Here is a 22,923-nt window from a genome sequence, read left to right as displayed (position 1 = left end):
TGCTCTTGCCATTTCATGTTGCCCACAATGCTTGCAGTGTCTTGTCTCTACATGGATAAAATCTTCCATTTTACACCCCTCCCTAAAGACCAAGCCGGAGTCCCTTGAGCAAGGACCCTCTTAATTTTTGTTACTTAAAAAACTAATTAACTCTCTCCTCCCCTTGTGCTCAGTGTAGCACGGGTGTCCTCATCATCCCCACTGTATAGGGCCATGTCCTTTGCTGCTCAGAGGGGACCAGTCCCACTGCTCTGCTGTGTGCAAATGTTAAGTAGTAAAACAAGGAGAATTCAGCCTCATGAGTCTCTCCTCTGTGGGAGCAGTTGCAGAACAGGGAGGCATTAATGTGCTTTCCCCCTTCTCACTTTTCAGGAGGGTACAACCCGCAAAATCCCCTTTGTTTTGATTGTCCTCTCACATCTCAGGCCTTTTCAGTTTGGGCCCTGGACACACCTCTGGGCTTTAGTTACACCAGCACACCAGTGTCTTTGTTGCCAAACTGGTCTTTTAGTAGCTGGAGACGGAAGCACTGCAGTGGCCAGTTCAGCATTACAAAGAGGGATATTCCTGTAAGGGATTGTGAGCTTCCCATCTTTGGCAGCTCATGCTAGAGAGAACATCAGCTCAAATCTGACCATTCTATGATTCCATGATAAATCAGTTATTAAATGAAAATTAAATATACCTCTTTGCTCAGATGTAGCATTTGTCTTTTATAAATAATTTTGCTGTCCTGGATAACCATTCTAATATAAATGCAAACTCACAGACATACGGAGCCCTACCACATTACTTAGCATATTTTTCTCCTCAACAACTAAAATCAGTAAAATTATCCTGAATTGTGTGAAGAGGTTTCAGACTCTGGTTTGTTTTCCAAGGTTTTAATGGTTCTTTTACTGGAGAGATAATCCTCCTTTGATGGAGAAGCAATGTCTGGGTAATAAAGCTGCAGCCTTTGCTGCACTCCTAAAAAGATCTCTGGTTCACCTCAATGGGAAACTTAAATGCAGCCTGAGGATGGAATGTAGAGGGTGGTTAGTCCCTAAGGCTTGTCACCATGCATCACAGAGTGGAACCTGTGAGCAGGTGAGAATATACATTCCTACTACAGGGAGAGCAGTACTTCCATGCTGTCTGATACTTTCTCATCTTCTTTTCCTGATTTCTATTTTTCTGTCTGATCTCAACCTTTAGACTTTTCTTCTTCCCATGTTCGTCCAGCTGTTAACATAATGAATACAGAAGATACTGAGGCTTCCCAGCTAGAATGTGAAAGAGCTACATCAGTAATGTTAACAGAGTGGGCTTTATTACCCCATTTCACAGGAGAAAGAGGGCTGTGCTGTGGGCATGGTGAAGAAGCTGTAAGAGCAGGGGAGGACCTCCTTCACCCCTCAAGCATGAGCAGCCACAGTGTGTGCCACACTGAATCTGACAGTATCCTGAAGCCAGACTGGTACTGGAAACCCTCTTATTGTGCATTCTTTATTACAGAAAGGTGTGTGGTTTAGGTTTCTATGATAAATACACTCAGATGCTATGGGAGGGGTTGAGAAAAAAAATCCAGCATAAGAGAGTATGTAAAATTCAAGAAAGCCAAAGTGTTTTGAACTTCACTGTTCAGGCTTCTCTCTAAGGGTAGTGCTAACTTCAAGTTTAAAGCTTGACGTTTCCTGGTGTTCCACTCAAATATTATGAGGTATGGCAGTAATTACCTCTTTTATCAGGGCACAATGTAAACTTCCTCAAAGTAGACTGGGTTGCTACTCAGTTTGCACATTCCAGCACAAACAGCTAAGCAGAACATGCTTGACTTGAGAATGTTAAAAGTGATGTGGGAATTCAGGTCTAATACTTTTGATTTCTGTGGCTGTAACTGAGAAGCTACTACTGTATGAGGGGGGAAAAAGTATATGCAGACAAGTATGCAAGTTAAATGCTGCAGTACTTTTGCAAACCTGTAAGGCTAACATAATTAGTTTCTTTTAGAACGTTTTATGCCTCTTCAATAAGCTTTTGGGAAACTTGTATTTACAGATATCTATGTTTTGCTGCATGTTGTTAGCTGTTAGTGATTCAAGTAGCTCACTCCCTCAGACAGTGGGCTGTTGCAAGGTATTTTAATAGCAGATCATGAACTTGTGAAGACACCTGGTTTGCATTATCAGTGGCTATATAAGCACATGAAAATCCACAGCCTAAAAACTTCTCTTTAAAAAGTGAATTTCTAAAGGTTTTGTCAGTTAGCTTTACAATGTTGTGCTGAATGTTTCAAATCCACTACTATGAGGCATGCAGTTGTCTAAAAATGTAATTATAAAGCACAAATGCATATTCACAGGGTGTGGGTTTTTTTGTTTTGAGGGCTGAAGATTGCCTCCTTGTTGATCCAGCAGGCTGCTGGGAGGTCAGGGCAGAAGGGATGGTTAGCCCAGGTTGTGAGGTGTTACTGCTTGAGAATACTATGTGCACTGCAGAGGGTGCTACTCTTCTGAGATCTTGAATCAGAAGGGATAACTGGAACTCTTCCCATCTTTTGTCAATGAATAATAACTAGCAGTCCTTATCCCCTCGTGCTGAGCTCCAGTCTCCTGCCACAGCTGGCAGTTTGGTGATGGTTACTGCATCAGGCCCCCTTAAACTTCTTACAAGCTATTAAATAACTGCCTTTACCCCCACCTTAGCACACACCACAACAAACTTAAGACATTTATCACAAATAGTGAAGTCCCTAAAAACTGCCAAGTGCAGTGGAGAGAGCAGGAGAGACCAGTGGCTTTGGCGTTAGCAGAGAATGTGTTAAGGGAAAATGACTACAGAGTAAATAACTGTTTAGACACAGCAACCCATGACACACTGAAATAGTCGTTCGCGTGGTTCTCTCTAGGCTGCACTTTTTGTTCTGCAGCGTCTGGTGGTTGCTCTGTTCTGTCTGCTGAATCTGACTGGCAGCAGCTTTAGGTGAGCAAAACCCAAATAAAGTATCAAAAAAGATCCAAAGGCTGGAATAAATGTTTATATTAAGTATTCCACTAAGCTTTATCGGTGAAACATTTGGTTACATTTTGATTTATGTCAAAGTGGATAAATAAATAAAACCTTTGCAAGACAACTGTTTGAGCTTGCTGCTGGACTGGAGGAACTTAACAAAACAAATATTGATTAAAATTAGACTGTTAATGTAACACTTGAGCATAGCAGACTCACAGGCCTTCACTGTCTTCTAACTTCTGGTTGTTTGGGTTTCTCCAGTGTGGCAATATTTTTTCTCTTTGCTTTTTCCAGTGACATAGAAATTCCTGACAAGAGCCTGGCTCTCTGGCTTGTGTGTACCTATCTCTAATTGTTTCCTGCCCTCCAAATGGGGCCACAGACTTGGGGGTGGGGGAGGGAAACTGGAAAAAATGTAGAAGCCTCACACTATTAAGGTCTCTTTATTGGGGCAAGGGAAAGAAAAGATTGTTCCCTTAAGAATCTGTGTGTGTGTGTGGTTATTTATTTACTTGTGGAGGGCTAAAACTTCACATTTTTCTTCTGAGAGCTGGGATTCTTATGTAATTTTAGGAATTCTGGACCTGAGTTGTCAGGAAAAACACTGACTATGGGAAAACTGAAACCAGTGTTATCAGCTCCTGAGTTTTCAGTGTTTCCCTTACAGCAAGGTGTGATAATATCAGACTTTAATCTCTCAAGTTATCCCTCCCCCAAAGAAATTTCTTTAGTTGCGGACAGAGATTGAGAAAACGTGAGTAATTACAAAGTTCGTAATTTCCAAAGGATGAATGTGGCAGACCCCCCTGTGTTACGATTTAACAGATCATATTTATTTGGGGGCCGAACTTGTGATTTCTGAATGTTTTGCAGTTGACAATATAGAAGCTCTTGAAAGCTGGCAACACTTTAACATACGCCAACATTAGGATGTCAGCATCCTAAAAGGAAGGCTTTCCTGGAGTTGCAGTGTGTATCATTGTAGCAAAAGGCTTCTGGAGCACACTTAATGACATAGTTACGGCTATATTTGTATGATCTATAATGATAGGATTTACAAGCTACCTCTGAGTATAGTGTCCAACTTAGGAGAGCTGGGCAGGTGAAAGATCCATGCTGGCCCACGTTGTGGTAGGTTAAAGAGCGCAGTGTGGTGAAGGGGCTCCAAGAGGTCTGGTGACACTGCATGGCAACTGTGGAGGAGCCAGCAGTGTGCAGGGTGTTGCAGGCAGTGCACCAGTGGCATGTGTTTAAAAAAAACAACCAACAAAACCAAGTCTTAGGGTACCTAAAGGAGGCTACAAGGGATCTGTAGAGGGACTCTTTACAAGGGCATGTAGTGATAGGGCAAGGGGGAATGGCTTTAAGCTAGAAGAGAAAGGAGATTTCATTAGACATTAGGAAGAAATTCTTTACCATGAGGGTGGTGAGGCTTTGGCACAGGGTGCCCAGAGAAGCTGTAGCTGCTCTATCCTTGGAAGTGTTCAAGGCCAGGTTGGACTGAGCTTTGAGCAACAAGTTCTAGAGGAAGGTGTCTCTGCCCATGGCAGGCGCGTTGGAACTGAATGACCTTTAAGGTCCCTTCCAGTCCTAGCCATTCTGTGATTCTGTAAGTGACATCACCCCTTCCTTAGACTGTGAGTTTTGTTCTCACCTCTTCATGGAGCTTATCTCCTGCCACAGTAGGTGGCATGTTGCAGCGCTGTAATAAAGATGTGGGGGGTGACAGCTCTGCGTGGTGGGAGGGCAATGCTGCAGTAACCACTGTGGCTCAGGCATGCGACAGTCACATCAGCAGGTTGCTGTCTCCAGGCCACTGGTCCCGGTGCTGCTGACATGGAGTGCTGTGTGGCACGGGTAGGTTCCTTGGGGCTGAGGCAGGTGCCTCCAGCACCAGCATGGGATCTGGGCTTAACCTGGACAGCACAGAGGTTTAAATCACACACAATGATGTTTTCAGGATGGTGTTTTCTTCCCATGTTTCTTGTGCTCTGGCTGTTCCTGTTTAATGAATCTGAGATGCAAACCCAGTTCTTTAACCGGTTGAAGGCTATGGCCAAGCCTGCATCAGCTGCAGAAAGAGCAGTGGAAAGATCTTAACTATCAGAAAACATTACCATCATTCTCCCTCGGCTTGTCCGGGAGCTGGCAGGCAGGGAGCACATCCAAACCAAATGTGTTAATTGTGGTTTGACTTTGCTCTGCCCTTCACTGATGCTTTACAAGCAGCTCTTACCATGGTCCACAAGCTCCCCGCAGCAGGGGTTTGTTGGCCTGTACCTTGCACCAGGAGGTCCCCTCCTGCTTGAAACTACTGGGCACTGCTGTAATGTAGAGAGTAAATAGAAAGAGTGATCAAAACATCGGAAATAAAGGAATAAAATATGTTAACTGCAATAAAGTACTTTCATGAACAGTCAGTTATATTTTATTGGGCTTTCAGGACTTATATATCCTCTGAGTCTTTATGAATACTCGAAACTAAATAGCAACATCTTGGTGAACGCTAAAATACTTGACATTTTCAAGAGGTCAGAATCTATTTTGTAATCCTCGGGAATTTCAGGTAATTTCCTTTAGGCTGTTTATACTTGAGGGAGTCGCGGTTCTGATGGAGGGGAGCAGGGAAGCGGTGCTGGGCTGGGAGCTTAGTCCCGGCCCATGGGGGATGTGCGAGGGGAAGGTGAGGCCATGTGCGCCTCACCTCTGCGCCACGATCGTCAGGTGCCTGTGTCTGGGCAAGTCGTGAGCCTTCATACAAGTGTGTAGCTAGATCATACAGGCAGGGCCAGGGGGGACCCCGCCATGCAGGGACTGGTCTGGCCGTCAGCCCTTCGGCACGCTATGGTTATCGGTGCTGCGGGTCTGAAACAGCCGCTTCAGAGCACCACACCGCTGGAGCCCCGCCTGGGCCGTGGCTCAGGGGTAATGGCGGCCGGGCGGTGCCAGGCCGAAGCCGCCAGGCGGCGCCGCTGGGCGGGCGGGCGGAGGGAGCGCGGTGCCGCTGCGGGCGGGACCCGGCGAGGCGGTGGGGAGGGCACGGAACGGGGCCGGTCGCGGCGCGCTGCCCTCTGCGGTGCCCGCCGCCCGGGGGAGGGCGGCCGCAGGGACCCGGCGCTTGTGGCGTGACTCCGCCAGGCTCCATGTGTATGCGGGAGGGGCTCTGGTCCGTTCTTTAAGCAGCTCTGCACTCACTCGTGACAATGATATGTTTATTCCTGAGTAATGGCTCTCCGGGACTGCCCGCCGTGCATCGCCCACTTTCCCCCCGCTTTGCCGCCGATCAGCAGCACGGAGATGTTTGGGTTTCGCAGCGAGTTTAGTTTGGATAAGTCAGAGTTCAGGCATGTTAATACAAGCAGGTTCCCGTCAGATACGCTCCGCGCTGGTTCCGTAATAAGTACGGCTGGGCGCTGTGTGCTGCCGCATCAGGATGAGCTGTGGCCAGCTTCCCTGTGGCTGTGGAAGCCCCAGGGCAGACCCCTGCTGTGGGCAGCGCTGGCCCCTGCTCTGAGCCATTGCTGGTTTGTGCCCTGGGCTGCTGCTGGCCCCTGCTCTGGCCACTGCTGGAACCGTCTCTGGGCATTGGCAGGTCCCACATCCCGCGGCTCCTGTGCTGCCACATGCAGAAAAGGCACAGGGCAGCTGGGAGGAGACTGGGAATCATACCCTGCTGCTCGTTATGCGCCTGGAGCCCAGCCCTCCGCCTTCCAGCATCTGTCAGAGCTTCAGTCCTGACTTCAGTGGGGGCTGGCTCTGCTCCCCAGTGTCACATAACCTTCTGATGTCACCTAACCTTCCGAAGCGAGCTGCAGCTATGAACGGGTGGGCTATAAGGCAGCTGCGTTTCCTCTTTCCCATCGCAGGGTAAATGAAACAATTGGTATTCACGCATTAAATCCTTCTAAAATAAAATCTCGCGGCTGCCATCTCTCTGTTTGCTATATTTAAACTGGCCGGAAGATTATTTAAATATATGTCATGGACAGTTTACAATGAGAATTATTTCCTGCCTTTAAAAAAAAAAAAAAAGAAAAAAAAACCCACCCAAAAAAGAAGCTGTGGGTTTAAGATATCTGGCAAGTTTATTACAATGAAATGTCACATTCTTCAAACAAGTCATCAAAAGAACAATTTTTAGCAATGACTGGTTTCCAGCATTCACCATTCAGAAATGTTGCAGAGTGTGATTTTGTTGTAAATAAAATAAATAGAAAAAGGCTGCATGTTTGATCTGCCCGGCACTCCTGGGTGTGCAAAGCAGGATTCTGGCTATCTAGCTGAGGTCCTGAGGTTTCCCCCGTAGTGCCTCTGCACTTGTGACCACATAGGTTGCTACTCTGCCTTGCTTTTTAATTGGGTGTTTCAAGCAGCCGTTGTGAATGCCCCTATAAAAATGCCCCCTTCCTCTCACTTGGTAGCATAGAAAGTTGTTTCATTGAATACTATGTAATACGTATCAAAATGTTGGGGGGTGTCATGGAAAATGGGCTAAATGTACTAAGAAAAATGCATTTAGAATTGTGCTTCCATGTGGTGGTCTCATAAAATTGTAAGCATTGTTTTTTTTCTGTGAATGTATCTTAACATTTTTGATGTTTTAATTTGTTCTCATCTTTTTTTTTTTCTTTTTTTTTTTTTTCTTTTTTCTTCCCTACTCAGCTCTTGCCCCTGTTCTTTGCCTCTGGTTTTGTTGGTGAGGATATCACAGTGATGTCTGCATTCAACCTGCTGCATTTGGTGACAAAGAGCCAGCCAGTGGCCCTGCGAGCCTGTGGGCTTCCCTCAGGTTGAATGGGTGCTGCTTGTGGTGTCATGCGTAACGAAGGCCCTCTTAGGAATGGTGTCTCTGCTGCAGGAAATGATGTGCTATGGGTTGCTCTGGTTTGTTTAAATTTGCCTTTGAACCACAAGTTTGATTGCTTGCTTTTTTTTTTGTGAAAGTCACTGGATTGAGTGACTTTTCATGTCAGTGATTTTAGGATGCTTGGAAGTGCTGTCTGACTTCCTTGCCCAGCATATTCTCTCTTAAATTTTGGATGATTTTCCTCATTCTTGGGAAAAACAGTGAAATTAAGCTGAAAATAATTTATTAAATGCAGTTTATATTTTTTTTTAAGATGCACTGAAGAATTTAGCATATAAAATGCTATTAAATTACAGGGCTGAAAAATATTTTCCAAAATCTTTTGCATTATACCATAGTTTTACACTCCATGTGTCCTTTTTTACATTTTTATTCAAAGTCAAAATATGTTACACTGAAAATTATGTACAAAATGTGTAGAATTTAAAACTGAATTCTTTTATTCCTCTGACAGCATGTTCTTTAGTAACGTGACACTTTAAATAAATCAAGGGAAACATGCAGTTTAATGCCCAGATGCAGCTGCACTGTTCATGTAGGTCCAGGTTTTGCTATTAGGTCTGTGAATGACCTAATAGGACCTTATCTCAATGGACTGGTTAAACTATACCCTGCCATAGGACCCTATCTCCATGGATTGGTAAAACCATGAAAACCTTGAAGCTAACTGTTTTGTGTTTCACTTAAACAGCAACAGCATCTCTGAAGTCTGCATAATAACATCAGCGTGCATGGTTCTGTGGGAGAAAATAAAAGCTGCACTGAGTTAATTCTGAACGTTACTAGGAATTTTCTTGACACCCAACTAAAAAAGATACAATACTAGCTGATTAGTATTTGAAGAATCAAAAAAGAACAAGTCCTGAGTGTTTGAACTGCACTCGCAACTGGTTCATAAGAATGCAAAATGTTACAAGCACTTTTTTCCCAGATCTGGACTTTGCAGCCATATGGAGGTGATGTTTTAAAGATCTTTTCAGTGATAAGACATCAGTTTTCAAGCTGATGGGTTTTCTAAAGCTGATTGCACTTTATTCGAATGAAATCTGAGTCCAATATTTGCAGCATTTGTGTTCTGTTTCCCCCCACATGTGCACAAAACTCCCATTAACCTAGATAGGAGATGCAAACACATATTGAGGAAGAGAGAGAATAGCTCACATTGTGTCAGCCTGACCTTGGTTTCCTGTTCTATTTGCTGCTGAGCCAGATTTAAAATCCTAAAAATACAGGGTAAGCAAATTTCCTTCATCCCCATTATGCACTTTTTGATGTGTGCTCATACTGCTGGTGTCTATCTTAAAATGGGGGCACTCAGTCTTCTGGCCTTTTTGTTCCTGCTCTGAAAAGGAGATATCAAAGTTGGTCAGCTAGAAACACAGGCCATGGGAGGTTTTGCTGTTGTGTACCTGTTTGCAAAGCACTACATTAGCTATTTTGTCAAACCATTTTTTCTGACATAATCCAGTAGTCATATTTTGGAATAAAAAGCTCATAACACTACTGTTTATTCTTGTCCCTTTGATCCATAACTGTGCAAACATTAATAGATTGAGTGCCACTGACTGGCTGTGTTATATATATGTATATATATATAAAACATATATGTATAATATCCCAAATTAGTCTGTTAATAGTGGAATAATACACATTTCTCACATATTTTAAGAGTAATCTAAATTCCCCAGATGCTTATAAATTGATGTAGGCTTGCTCTGCCTTTGGTTTTGTTTTTTTGCATGTGGTGTATTGAGGGGGGTTGCAAGTAAATGGTATGTAGCATGTATCAAATTAAACATGGGAACGGGATCTAGAGGCAACATCTGCTTAAATGCCACGGTGCACTGGGACTTTAATTTTTGAATATGCAGAAAACACCCCGAGTTTTGTGACTTTTTTATAACATAATACTTTAAGTTAGTACTTTTCCCACCACCCTGTTCTGTGTGAATTGCCGCCCTGCAACTACACCACCATGCTACTTGCCCACTAAGTCTGGAACGGCGTGGATTTTGGTCGTTTTCTAATTCAGTGGCAAATTCCATATGCAAAGAGACTTTCTAACTTTCTGGAGCCCCCACCAGCTTGGCATAGGAGAGCAAAGGTGTAAATTGGACTAATTAATTTTCCCCAAGGAGTTAAATGAATGAAATAATGTTAGGAAGTATCTTAGAATTGGGATGACCTCCTGTTTCTCCTTTAAAACACAATTTTGTAAGCATGTGCAAGTTACCCTGGGTCAGTTGTGCTACTGAAGTGTTTTTACTTGCTCTTTCTCTGTTTGTATATTAGCACCAGGAGTGTGGATCTGTGCTTCCAAATTGTATTTGCATTTTTCCTTATTTTTTTTTTTTTTTTTTTTTTTAAAGTTAGGACTAAACATTTCAGTGTGTGCAGTTTGCCCATAACTTTTTTATAGCCAGCATGGTAAAGTCAGGGCATAAGCAGGCATTTCCCAGTAGATGGCACTAAGCATATGCTGTTTCGCACACCTAGCACTCTATGAAAAGCTTCCCGTTTAGGAGTCATTCATACATAAAGTAAACCCTGAGACCTTATGAACATTTACAGGTATTTAAAGAAAACCGTGAGCATTGGGGAAAATCACATCACTCTGTGCTCGTACACAGAGTACCTTCACACTGGTTCAAGGTTTCTTCATTGCCAGTGATAATTACAGCTCCATTGTGTCTGTCGTGTGATGTAGAAGTGTTGCTCCTTGAGTCCGCTTTATTAGAGCTGAATGCTCTAAATTTCTTTTGAAATGCAGGATGCACTCAGCACCTGCCAGGGTTTAGTTCACAGAAATTACATCTTAAAAAAAAAACACCAAACCCAAAACCACAACAAAACCCCCCAAAACTTTTAATGTAAAAACTACTTCAGCTGCTTTAGCGCATACCAAGAAGTAACCGATACAAGTAATGATTACACAGATTCCATGTACATATGTTTTCTGTAGCAGACCACCAAGCTATAAAGTAAAAAGATAGCTTATTTTGCTTTGCTGTGTCTTTTAATTATCATGGGTTCTCCTTTCTCGAAAAAAAATCCTTTATTTCTTTAACACTTTGAATATTGTGCTGCTTACATCACGATTTTTGCATGAGATAATTTGGCTTTTCCTCTCCTGTAGATCAAGAAAATTGCAGTGCTTGTAAAGTTAAGTAAAAAGTAATGATGAAGAAATTACAGGGTTAGACTTAGGGGGGTTTCTTCTGTGTGCAATAATAAAGTCCTAGATTATATTAAATTGTTGTGAAGTGTTTAATTACTGAAATAACTCCTAGTAGGAAACCATACTTTTCTAGCTTTAGATTAAACTACAATACATCTGTATGAAGATGGTGCTGGGCATATGGTGTAAGTCTTTATTAAGTAAATATCTGTGGTTTCTCATAACTTGTTTTATTAAATCTTTGTTAATTCCAAATTTCAGTGTAATGTGTTTTCATAAAATGGAAACAAATAGTGAGCAGACAATTACTGGGTCTCAAAATTGGATTTTTAGTAGTAATCTGTTAACATAAAGGATTGCTTTTAGGAGCAGATCTCGCAAGCAGTTACATACATGAGTTATTCATATGCATTTGTCCCTCTGAACTCTCAAACTGCTCATGTCAGGGAAATCATCTGTGTGTGCCGTGTTTGCCAGATCTGGCTTTAACAGCGAAAAGTCTAGAAAATACCTTAGTCTGATGTGTTCAAAGTTTGGTAGTTGCTGTCAGACTTTGTGTGACTTAAGTATGTCTGAACGTTTCATATCGTATGTTTCTGTGTTCAGAGAGACAATTTCTGTAATGTGTGTTATAACTCTCTCATAGCTTTCTGTATGGTGTGTCACCAAAGATGTACTATTACAGATGCCTGTTCACGTGTCCTTAAAGAAAATAAAAGTAAGACTGATATGTTGTATAGCAAAACCCACCAGTATGGCTATGGTTAGATGCCTGTCAACGTTTTCATTATAAATCCCTATTTTCTGGGGTTTATATCTTGAACGTAAAAATTTGCTCTGGGTTTAAATATGTCACACAAGGTCTCAGCTGGATGTACTTGTTCCTCAGAACTGGTTGGGGAGCGAAAACTAAAATTCATTTCTGTGAAGAGAAAGAAGAAAAAAAAAAGCAAATATCAACTTGGAAAAAAAAAATCAATTTTAAATTTAAAATACAGTCTTACAAATGACCAAGCTTCCTGCCTCCCAGCAGTTGTGAGGAATTTGATAAATGCTTGAAAAGAGTCTTGGAATAAAGCACTGTGCGAGCACAATAGTAAACAGCATGCGAAGCTGTTCGTGTGTCATTATTATATGTCTGTGTGTATGTCTGCCTTCTAGTCATATGATAGCAGAATGCCATATTATCATCATAGAGCATGACGTTATCATTTTTGCAATGGCTTGAAAATGGGTTTTAAAAATTACCTTTGTATATAGCTGCCTTAATGGGAGTGCATTCAATGTTAGTCTGTGTTTACATGTGTATTTTGTACTCAGTCTAGAAATGTTTATTTTGTATTCAGTTTAGGATGTCTTATTTGATACAGTTTAGAATGAAATTTATCTGTAGATACCTCATTGTGAGTGATGCTCTTATTGTGCCTGATGCTTGCAAAACGTGGGATTATAAGACCAGAAACTCTTTGTGAGTGTACCCTTTTTGCTTGTACCTTAGGGTTTGTTTCCTGTTTTTCTCCCTTAACTGTTGTTCTGGCAGTTTTGCAGTCTCCCTCAATAGACAGAAGGTGCTTGTCCCTGACACGTCTGAGTGGAGGCTTCTCTGTGACTCTGGCATTGGGTAGCACAGCACAGGGATGATGAGACCTTTCTTGTGCTCCCAGACCCAGCACAGAGCCAGTTTATTAATATGTTCCCTGATAGATTTCTTAAGGTTGTTTGCATTCCCTTCCTGCTCCCATAAAGGACCCACAACAAGCTAATTTTGCCCGTCTTGCAGGAATGTTTTAATTCTGGGAGCTCATAAATTTCCCATGTTCCATTCCTGTGCCCTCTGCAGCTCAGGCTTACTGTGTTTTCTGCTTAGTTGGGTATGGAAAAGATGAATTTACAGCACTGTGTTCCTGTGTTTTAGTGTTTCCCATGAAAAGCTACTTTTTTAATCACTGGACTGTCTGTTTATAACTGGAGGTCTAAGAAGTCCTTTAAGGGCTGCCTTCATTTTTTTCCCTTCAATTAAAAACAACCCCTGACTTTGTCCTTTCCGTGAGGAGTACATGGTGAAGATTGCAGAGAAGAATGTGATGTAAAGGAGAGATGACAGCACACAAAAAGGAAGATTTTCTATATTGCTAAGCTGAGGGAAAGCAAGCAAGAAAAGGTGCAAGATGGGAATGTGAACCCTAAAGGCAGTAAAAGTCAGTTGGGAAGTGATGGAGGAGATGATCCAGGGGGTCATTTAGGGGATGTGTGAACTTGAAATTTGGTAGCCCACTGAATAGGTCTAGAGTGTGGACTGAGAGTCAGGCACCAGAGGCATGAACATTACCATAACTTAGCTGTTATGTTAGCCATAGGTTGCTACGGCACAGATGGTGATTTTGGGGGGGAACGAGTGGAGAGGAATTAGTGTCCCAGGGAGGGCTAAGAACCAGAAAATGTTTGTTCTTAGTTACAAGCTAAACATGTGTGCCACCCCGTGATTTCCTTCCACGGCAGCTGTGTTGGGAAGGGTGCGTGGCTGGGGTGCAGAAGTGCCCCTGCTCCAGCCGGATGAGGGCTTACTGTGGGACAGGGGCTGCCTGCAGCCTTTGTCTGGTGCTGGCAGCTTGGTGCACAGCAGGTGAGAACTTCCTGCTCAATGCTCTGGCTCTGGTCAGGGAGTCCCAAGGAGAGCGGAGCAGTGAAGGACTCAACTGAGTCCTCTTAAAAGGCCGTTTGTAGGGCTTGACCCCATCTTCCTGACCCATTAAGCATGGCTGAATTTGACAGAAACATAGGGAAGTCTGAAAGGCCCACAAGGGAAAGAAGTTGGCAGTTACTCACTTTTTTGGCTGTTTCTTTACCTTTAGCCCTGAAGCAGGTTGAGAGAGGAGGGGGATACAAGTGTTTTCCATGGTGGTCATAGCAAAGCAACAGCTGGCACACAGTGTGTTCCAGCTGTTCCTGTCCTCATGCGGGGCATGTCCCTCAGAGCTTGGAGATGTGGGATGAAAAGGCCACAGAGCAGGCTGTGCCTGCTTGAGGCTTCACGAAAAGGGTTCCTGAACAGCTGAAGGCAGACCAGGTTTTCCTCGGGGTTAGATTTGGACTGTTGTGGGGAATTGGAGGAGAAGAAAGATCTTCCCCCATCCTGCTCCTTTACTCCACCCTCATCCCAAGTATAGATTGCAGCACCTTGAGTCTTGAAACATAGTGCTCATTTCACAGGCCACTCACCACTGTTGTGGAGGGAGCAGCAGGAGGATTTAGCAACAGCCTGAATGCCACAATAAGCTACAAACCACTGTGGTAACTGCTGGCGAATGCTGACTTTTTAGTTGTTTCTGCTTCAGGGTTAAACCTTTATTAAAGCTGTGTGAATAAACTTATTTTGAGGGCTTTCTGAAATAATTTGAATGCAAAAGGTAGCATAAAACACTCATTAAATTCAGCTTAATTCTGCTGTTAATAAAATGCCTTTCTGTGTGCTGTGCCCCTTTTTACTGATTTTGGACAGAAATCTATTGACCAGATACAGAGTGCTCAGCATCCCTGCCTTCCTTGCTTTTAATTTAAACAAATGTAGGGTTTGTGAAAGGTGCTAGGATCACATCAGCAAAACAAAAGTCTCTGTATCTATTATAGAGGAGAGAGGAAGAGAAATCCATCATTATAAATGTTCCCCCCTCCACTGCTGTACCAACAGATACTGATCTTGTCTTGCCTGGTTTGCATCCAAGAGTAAGGCAAGTAGGTCAGCTGCCCTGTGCACTCTATCTTTGGCCATCTCGGTGGAAAGGGTAACGAAAGTGGCAGTTTATTAACATAATGAGCATTTGCTCCACTTAATTAAAGGTGCTTCTATTGAGCAAGCTCTGCTGAGCAGCCACATGCTGCCATCGATATGGAACCAGGGAAGATGACAGCCCCAGGGGTAGCTGCCTTCACCTCCACCGGCCAGCACAGGGTGGTGGTGTAGTCTTCAATGGTTATCATTTGTAAAGGTGGTGAGACCAAGATTGTGGCTTCTGTTTCATTAATGTGAGATAACGAAGTAAAGTAGACATCCCTGGAGAGGACAAATGGGGCTGCCTTTCTTTCCCCTTTCCCCACTACACAAAACACTTCAACCTTTTGTTAAATGTTTTTTTTTTTCACATTGGCAAGGAGGGGAGGCAGCTCCAGATCTCTTTTCCAGGGAATGCTTCTTTGACTTGCATGGCTACCTCAGCCACGTAACCTGCTGCAAAGATGCTTGAAGACCTGCAGAAACAAGGTAGCCTCCAATCCCATAGATGCTGCCTGTACTGGGACCAATGGGATCCTAGTCCTGCTTCCTTTGGAAACAAAATGAGTACACAGAGGAGATGCATGACTTGGGAGTTAGGAGATTTGGGGACTTTTGGAAGGTATTTTTGGTGCTTGAGAAATTTGCTGTCTTACTTGGGAGATCTCTGATGGTCACTCAAACAATATACACTGATGTAAAACATGAGCCATGCTGATGACCAGGTGGCAAAAATAAACGTGACAGCTCTGTTTGCATGGGAAGCTCACAAGTTTGCAAAGAAGGGGCTTGCCTTTCCCATGTGGCTGTGTGACCCTCCTGGGTGTTAAGTAAATTATTTCTTTTAAAACAGTTCATTTTTGGCTGGTGTTCTTTTAAGATGGAACCTGGCATTTGACCCAAAGTCATAACTGCTGTCCTGGTACCTGGCTTTTGGATTTTCAGCGCACAATATAATGGCAATGGTCTTCACCCCATTACTCCTAATGGTTGCATGAAACTGCAAATGGCATTTCAGCAGCGGGTGGGAGTTAGCTACCTACATCAAGAAAGCAAAGGAGCCATCCTTCAGAGAGGAAGCACAGATCTGTTTTTCAATGTGTAAAACATCTACAGGGTTTTTCTTTACTGATGAAGTTTGGATTTTACTTGAACTTGACCTCCCAAAGTTTCAGAGTTCTTTTGCAACATCTGTCCTAGTCAGCAGCATGTTTAGGTAATTTAAAATGGCTTGTGATAGGATTACAAGTTCTATCATGTCAAATACAGGTTTTTTAAAGCAGTGTTTTCCAGTTTACAAGCCAATAGAACTGTTTGCATTGATTCACATTTTCAAGAGCTGTACTTTTTTTAAACTAGGTGAGCAGTTCCTGGCTTGTTTGCAGAGAGGACACTGTGGCATTCTGCTAAGGCTGCAAACTCGAGGCTGCAGAGAACAGGCTAAACAGAAGTGAGTTGTGCATTTGCCTTTTCCTAAGAGAGGCAAAACTGTAAACAAAAGGCATAAACTGTGGAAATAAAATTTGAAATAATAAAAATGAGAGATTCCCCTTTTAATAATACTGTTAGTGACAGCAGATGTAAGGCTATTTATTTGAAGAAATGTATGCAATTGGTTTTTAACCTTGCAGGATTCCTCTTCACATCAGTTTGAGGTAGTTTACCATTGATGACTAAGGTGTGACCCACTCATGAGGGTACAGGCTTTGGGAAGCAGAGAGATCATAGAATCATAATAATTTAATATTAATATACTTCATGCATACTTAATAGGAGATGTATACTTAGAGCCAGATCCTGTAATCTGATGTACATTCATAGACCCTTATGTAGCTGTTGGAGCTATGCATGTTCCCAGGGGTTTGCTCATGCAGGTCACATTGCAGGACTGGAGCTGGGGTGGTGTATGAATAGTAAAACGTGCTGGAAGGTCCCTAGAAACCTGCTTGGGTATATTAAAAGAAGTAGTACTGAAAACTAGAAGCCCAATTTATTATATGGCTGTGCTCTGCTGGAACATTTGATCTTGCTGAATTTAATTCAGGAAGTCTTAATGGTATGTGCTCAGTGCATGACTGCAATGTCCATTAACGCCAGTGGAACATAAGCATACGTAGAAGGAAGAAAATGTATGCTGTGTCTTCCATGCAGCTGAAATGTTGAGTTAATTTCAGTGATAGGAAGCAACAAAACATAAGAGAAATTTGTTAGAACAGTTTGAAAGACTATTTGAAGAAGGAAAGCCACCAGGCAAAATTCCACAGTATTTCAGGGTATATCAGGCCCTAATAGCTACCCTCCAGCATGCTGGAGCAGGTGAAGGGCTGAGTGGTGAGGAGTAATGGTCTGCTAACTTGTGTCCGTCTGTCTGGACGGATCTCATTGCTAGTTTTCTTGTGATTGCTTATATGGAAGGAAATGGCACACGCCTGTTTTATGAACCACAGATTTGAAAAGGTCAATGGAAAACGGAATTTATATGTGAGGTGAGATGCCTAATGTCTTCATTATCAGGTCAACACCCAGAAAGTACTTTCTGTTCACTTCATTCATACAGAGGAGGAGCCCAGAGCTGAACTCTGAAATGCCCATAGTCTGCAGGTGAATGGTAAATGGCAGTGTGCGTTGTGTTGCTTTTCAGAGAAACCATTCCTAAGCAGAGGAATGCTGTGAAGGCTCCAGAAAGGTTTCTGTTGGTGTTCGTTTCACCTTCCTCAGCTTTTTGTTTTATGTTTATGCATTTAAGGTTTGTGAGCCTGGCCTTTTCTTTGCAAAACCTTCCATCATGCTCCAGGATCTTAAAGAGCCTTCAGTAGAGCTGTAATTTCTGGCAAAAGGCTGAAGGCATCAAGTGGAAATGCTGGTGCCTCTTCGTGGAAGAGTTGCCTATGCTCTGCTCTTCTAATGAGCACTGACCCCAATGAACGCACCAAGCTGCACTGATTAGAGAGATTTAATCTGGCCTCATATCCTGCAGTGGAATGTACAGGGAATTTTGTCTGCCCTTGTAGGTCAGCGTTTGCCTCTCCTAACAACGGGATCTAACTGGAGTTAGAAACGTCGCTGTCCTGGGCTCTTCTAAAAGTCGTTGTCGAGAGCATCACCTCCAGAGAACAACTGAGATCCAAACCAAATTCCTAATGTAGCTCTGATGAACCTAGACTCTGTTATTCTCACTGTGTATTTAATTCAGTCTCACCTTGAATGCAATCGCACTGATGTCACGCTGTTTGTAAAGATGATGGCCTTTTTTTCCTTCTGCCCTGGACTGCATAATTTCCAAGCCAGCTGAGGACCAGCCTGTACACCTGAGTTGCTGAAGTAGTTTGTTGCCTTAATGAGGGCCCTTCCCACAGCCCAAACCTTGTTCCTTCTTTGAGGAGCCAGACTGAGGAAGGTGGCCAGCCTGCACCTCTATTCTCTGCTTTAGTAACAAGTTTGACAACAGCTGCATTAGTAGCGGCAGTTTCTTCCATGTTGGGCATATATTTGTGCAGCTTTATGTTTTCCCCTCCCAAGATACAGACAGTTGGATTGCATGTAGCAGTCCTCTCAAACACGCCGTAAAGGAACAGTTGTAAAACTGGAAGCAGCCACTCTTGTAACGCAAGTTGAGCACTTTTGTCTCTCTTGTAAGTAATGTTTTTCTTAACTGAAGAACTGTATTCCTAGGGTCTCATGCAGTAGTTTTTATTGTTCCTCACATTTTATTGAGGCCTGTGGGTTAGCCCTGTTTCCAATATCATATTCCTACATCCTTTGCTTTACCTCCTTGGCTCTTTGGCAATATTCAAATAGTGTAATCAATTTGCTGAGCCATTTTTTCTGTTGCTAGCAGTTAAGTAATAAGTGTAGTTAATTGAATAGGGTTGTCCTTGGGTACTGAGAGCTGCACTAAGAGATTTTCTTTATTATTTGTAATGCAACTGTAGCTTTTTGCTGATGTGTACTCTATTAAATTGCAAACCTGGTGAGTCCTTTGTTGGGGTGGTTTGCAGTTTACCCCAGTGCAGTTTGGCAGAATTCCCCTGTAGACATAAATACTGTCTGTATTGTAAAACACAGTTATTAAAAACAGTGGGGGGAAAAAACCCTTTATAACACACTTCCTACTTCTGATCCGTGGCATGGATCAAATGGCTTATCGCAATTTTCTTGTGCATATAGGGAGCCCATTGATAGAACAGCATTACATTTTTAAAGTAGGTGAAAAAAACATTCAGAGCGAAAAGAGGGAATACCGGCATTCTTTAAAGCATTCAGCATTTTCTCTGACTTTTTTCCAGTGGGAAGTTAATGCTTTGTTTGCTTTTTTGCAACATCTGAGGAGCAAATAGAATTAAAAAAAAAACAATAATTGGTAGATATTTTTATAAGTGAAGAGGTGTTGGTTTGTGAGATTCTTTGCTGCTCTCCAGACAACTTCTTAACACTGAAATTACAGATGAAAGACCGTCTTTCAAACAGTTTCTTTCTGAGCAGTGCAATGCAACAAAACAATAGCTATTTATATAATGCATATGCTTCCTTTCCCTGTTAGCTATACTTTGAAAGACTTATTAGTCCTAGAGCCCTGCACATTCGGAGAATAAAAACCTCCAACGTTTGACATCTTTAAATAAGCAACCAAATGTTATAAAGAACAAACCTCACTTACAGTTAGGAAACAATATTTACATTTAAGGTTGAAAAGCCAGGATGTAGGAAAATTTTGCTAATTTGGAAGGTGACCTTTAAGTGCACCAAAACCAAATAATTTGTAAGCTATGGCACAGGGCACATTCCTGCAAAATTTGTGTGAATGCTGCTTTAGTGGTTCTTGAAAGACAAACAAAGAGACCTGGAATGAAATCTTTATCCCTCTCCCAAATAAGATTGAAGCTAACAAAGGCATACAGCAGCGCTCTTTCAAAGCTTGCCATTAAAACGAAGGCTCTGCAGCACAGCTAATGAGATGGCTCAGAGTGGAAAACAATCTGTTTTTAAGAATGTTTAGATCAAAAGTAATTTCTAATCTATGAAATAAAGTCGCTTTTCAATACCTTTCTTTCACTAGTAAAGCTTTTTATGTTTGCACTATTTACTTCAATCAGATGTTTTCAATTTTACTTTTTTCTTCCTGAAAATACTTCCTAGGGTTAGTCAGTAGTGACCAACAGCATTATTCTTTTTCTTTCTCCCCTCTTCACCCACCCCCACACATTAGAAACATGAGAAAAGAAGAGGGGGAGGAAGAAAGAAACATCTTTTCTTAAATGATTTGCAAGCATCTGTGCTTTAAGCTACTTTTTATGAACGCTCCTTAGTAATGACTCAAGGTAAAAAAGCAGAAAAGCATCCAATGTTAGGAAATTGCAATCCAATACCATGTAATTTAAACCTGCCATTGCCTCTCCTGTACTAAATGACATACAGATGGGTAGCTCTGTTCCCTCTACTTTGGGAACACAATTGGTCTTTTTATGAGTGTATATACATTGCTAGCAAAAAATATTTTTGTCAGGACTGTTTATTTCTAATTGTACCATATTTTAATTACTGTCACAATTAGAGAGCTTTTTCCCTGCTGTATTTTGTCAGCTAATTTTTGCAAGCGATTATCAAAGTTACTTGAATATGGGGCAATTTCTGTTCCTACTTTGGGGATTATCATTCTCAAAAGCAGCTTTATTGTTGTTTTTTCTTTCCTGATGTGAAATTTTGCACTGCACAAATAATTTTTTACAGTAATCCTTACGTAGTCCTGTGATTTTCTGTGTGAACTAAACAAAGCATGAGATTTTCAGAGGGGGGGAACTTCAGTGGCAACCCTAATTTTTACACGTTTATTGTTGAACCTTGTGCGGCTTTGTGCATAAAGGAAGTGCACTTCAGGGCTCCTATTTTAGTGCTTCAACAGTGAAAAAATGCAATGGTTAACGTTATAAAGTGAAAAGATGAGGATGCAACTAGAAGTTAAATCAACCTGACTGGAATTCTAACGATTCAGAATTGTTTTTCAGCTACTTTAAAATTTAATGGAATTGTTGGACATTATGGCTGAACATCATATGCCCATTACCATTAGTCTCCAATACAGATGTCTTGCAAAGAACCTTTCAGCTGCAGTTAGTTTTTGTTTTGCAGATATTTTTTTCTTTTTTTTTATAATGGTTGGAAAAATGTTCCTTTCTTGTGAATGATTTTGTGTGCGCAACCATTCAGTGTATAACACACCGAAGGGCTTTGGCTGTAGCACGTTGTCACTGCTCCAGTGGAATCACCTGGCACTCAAACAAAATTCTTTTTTAAACTTGGATTTGAAGAAATAATCAGCTGCAGTTCAGCTGAGCCATTCTTCGTGCATTAGGGACCGGTCTGGTCATTGACAAGTGAATGCAGAAGCTATGCTGTGGCCGTCTGCCAAAGCAATTATTCAGGATTTAAGCTAAAAAGGCTCCTTCTCCCATATCCTCTCCCTTTGCAGGGTCATGTAGGGATAAAAAGGACTGTAAGGTGGTCTTTTCCCAGGAGGAGCTGAGGAAGCGGCTGACACCCTTGCAGTACCATGTCACTCAGGAGAAGGGGACTGAAAGGTAAGGCAGGATGAAGGAAACAGTCCTCACAGCACAGGCATCTTTCTGTTCTCCGCCTCCTCTTCCTGGTGCTTCCTCACCTTCCCCACCAAGTTTTTGGCTTTGTTATTTTTTTTTTTTACCCTGGGATTTCTGCACTTGTTTACTAACCCCTACAAATTAACACCACTGCAAAGACAAGCATCTGCAGCATGGGGGCCAAGGCCAGGGGTCTTGTGTGACTTTCTGTTTTAATGAACACTGCATGTCTTATAAAGTCACCAGGCTCATGTTTAGAGTCTGTTTTTAGTTTACTACGAAATGTGTGGAAGTAATAGCAGTTTAGATACACTTTTTTTTGGAAGACATCGCAGTAAGCAGAACCACGAGGGAAATGGCCCCATGCCAGGAGGCTGGAGGTTTGAAGGTGGCCATTGTAAGTATAGACGTTTTGGCTGCAGAAAGAAGGTAGCATAATTTAGTTCTTTTCCACCCCACTCCAATTTCTTTTTGAAGCACATGTGGAGAAGGTATTTATTGGCTCATTTGTGGTTGGAATGTCAAAAATTTTCAATAACTGCCCTCACATGGCTTTAGTCGCTGGAAGCCAGCCCTGAGTCCTGGAGGAAAAAAAAGACAGACTCGCTTCCAAGATTGTTTTTAGTGAATAAAGTCTCTCTCAGCTGATTCCAGCATGAAGGTAACTTGCCAAGGCCTAGCCATTTTTTGTTGTCTAATTTATACCACTGAGCTTGGCATAAGGCCCTGGCTTTACCTCTGCTCCAAACGTACTAATGATGTAACTGCTTGTTTTCATTCATGACCTGAAAGAGCTCTCCACTGCATGTGGGGTCCCAGTTAAGCAGCAGCGCTCTTCCCGACAGCACGTACCGAATCTGCTGGGAAAGGGGGAGCAGCAGGTTGGTGTTCCCCCTCTCTGCCCCGGCCCCCTTCATCTGCCGCAGCCCCAGAGGGGCAGGGGGATGCTGGCCTCTGCCGGGAGCCTGCGTCCCCCCACCCCGGCCCTCCTCACTCTTGTGTACAGGACCAACAACGTGATTTAATGCACACAAACAATCGGAGATTAGGTCATTCTTAAAAATCCTGTTTATAAAAAAAAATTGGACCTCATAAAAAGGGTGAAAGGATAATAAAAACAAGCTGCTGAGCACATAGGCTTTTTGTTGGGCGAGTGCAGCTGATTCGTATTAGATGAATGACCTCCTAGCCTTTTAGATTGTTAACTTAGAAAAATATTCCCTTAAAGCTGTAATATTGCTTTTCAACTAAAAATATAAGGCGTGCACAGCTTGAAATCGCGGAGCAATTATTGTATTTTCAGCTACAATGCCGCTGCGCCCCGGCAGCCCATCGCAGCCTCACCCAGCACCAGGTCAGCACCGGATGCTTCACACCTCGGCCACCTCAGCAGCCGAGCCCACCGCTGCTGGCATGCTCCCCAGGCAGACCCAGAGCCCGTCCTAGGCAGGCTCAGCCCCACATCAGACAGCCCTGTTTACACAAAGTTAACACTTGCCAAACAGGGGGAAGAGTCCAGATT

At 42.6% G+C, this 22,923-nt stretch overlaps 1 protein-coding gene across 2 annotated transcripts in view; it reads left to right on the top strand.

Moving 5' to 3' along the window:
* Positions 1-22,923, top strand: part of MSRB3 (methionine sulfoxide reductase B3) — an 84,314-nt gene that overhangs the window by 12,627 nt on the left and 48,764 nt on the right. For both annotated transcript variants that reach the window (XM_062609430.1, XM_062609429.1), the window contains exons 2-3: positions 7,657-7,783; positions 21,275-21,383. In XM_062609430.1, coding sequence (XP_062465414.1) covers positions 7,708-7,783; positions 21,275-21,383 — 185 coding nt within the window. In that variant the 5' untranslated portion in view covers positions 7,657-7,707. The remainder of the gene's footprint in view (positions 1-7,656; positions 7,784-21,274; positions 21,384-22,923) is intronic.

The sequence above is a fragment of the Pezoporus occidentalis genome, unplaced genomic scaffold (assembly GCF_034315485.1).
Source record: "Pezoporus occidentalis ecotype Australia unplaced genomic scaffold, CSIRO_AGI_Poc_V1 ctg138, whole genome shotgun sequence".
NCBI lineage: Eukaryota > Metazoa > Chordata > Aves > Psittaciformes > Psittacidae > Pezoporus > Pezoporus occidentalis.
This window is presented reverse-complemented; position numbering and strand designations above follow the sequence as displayed.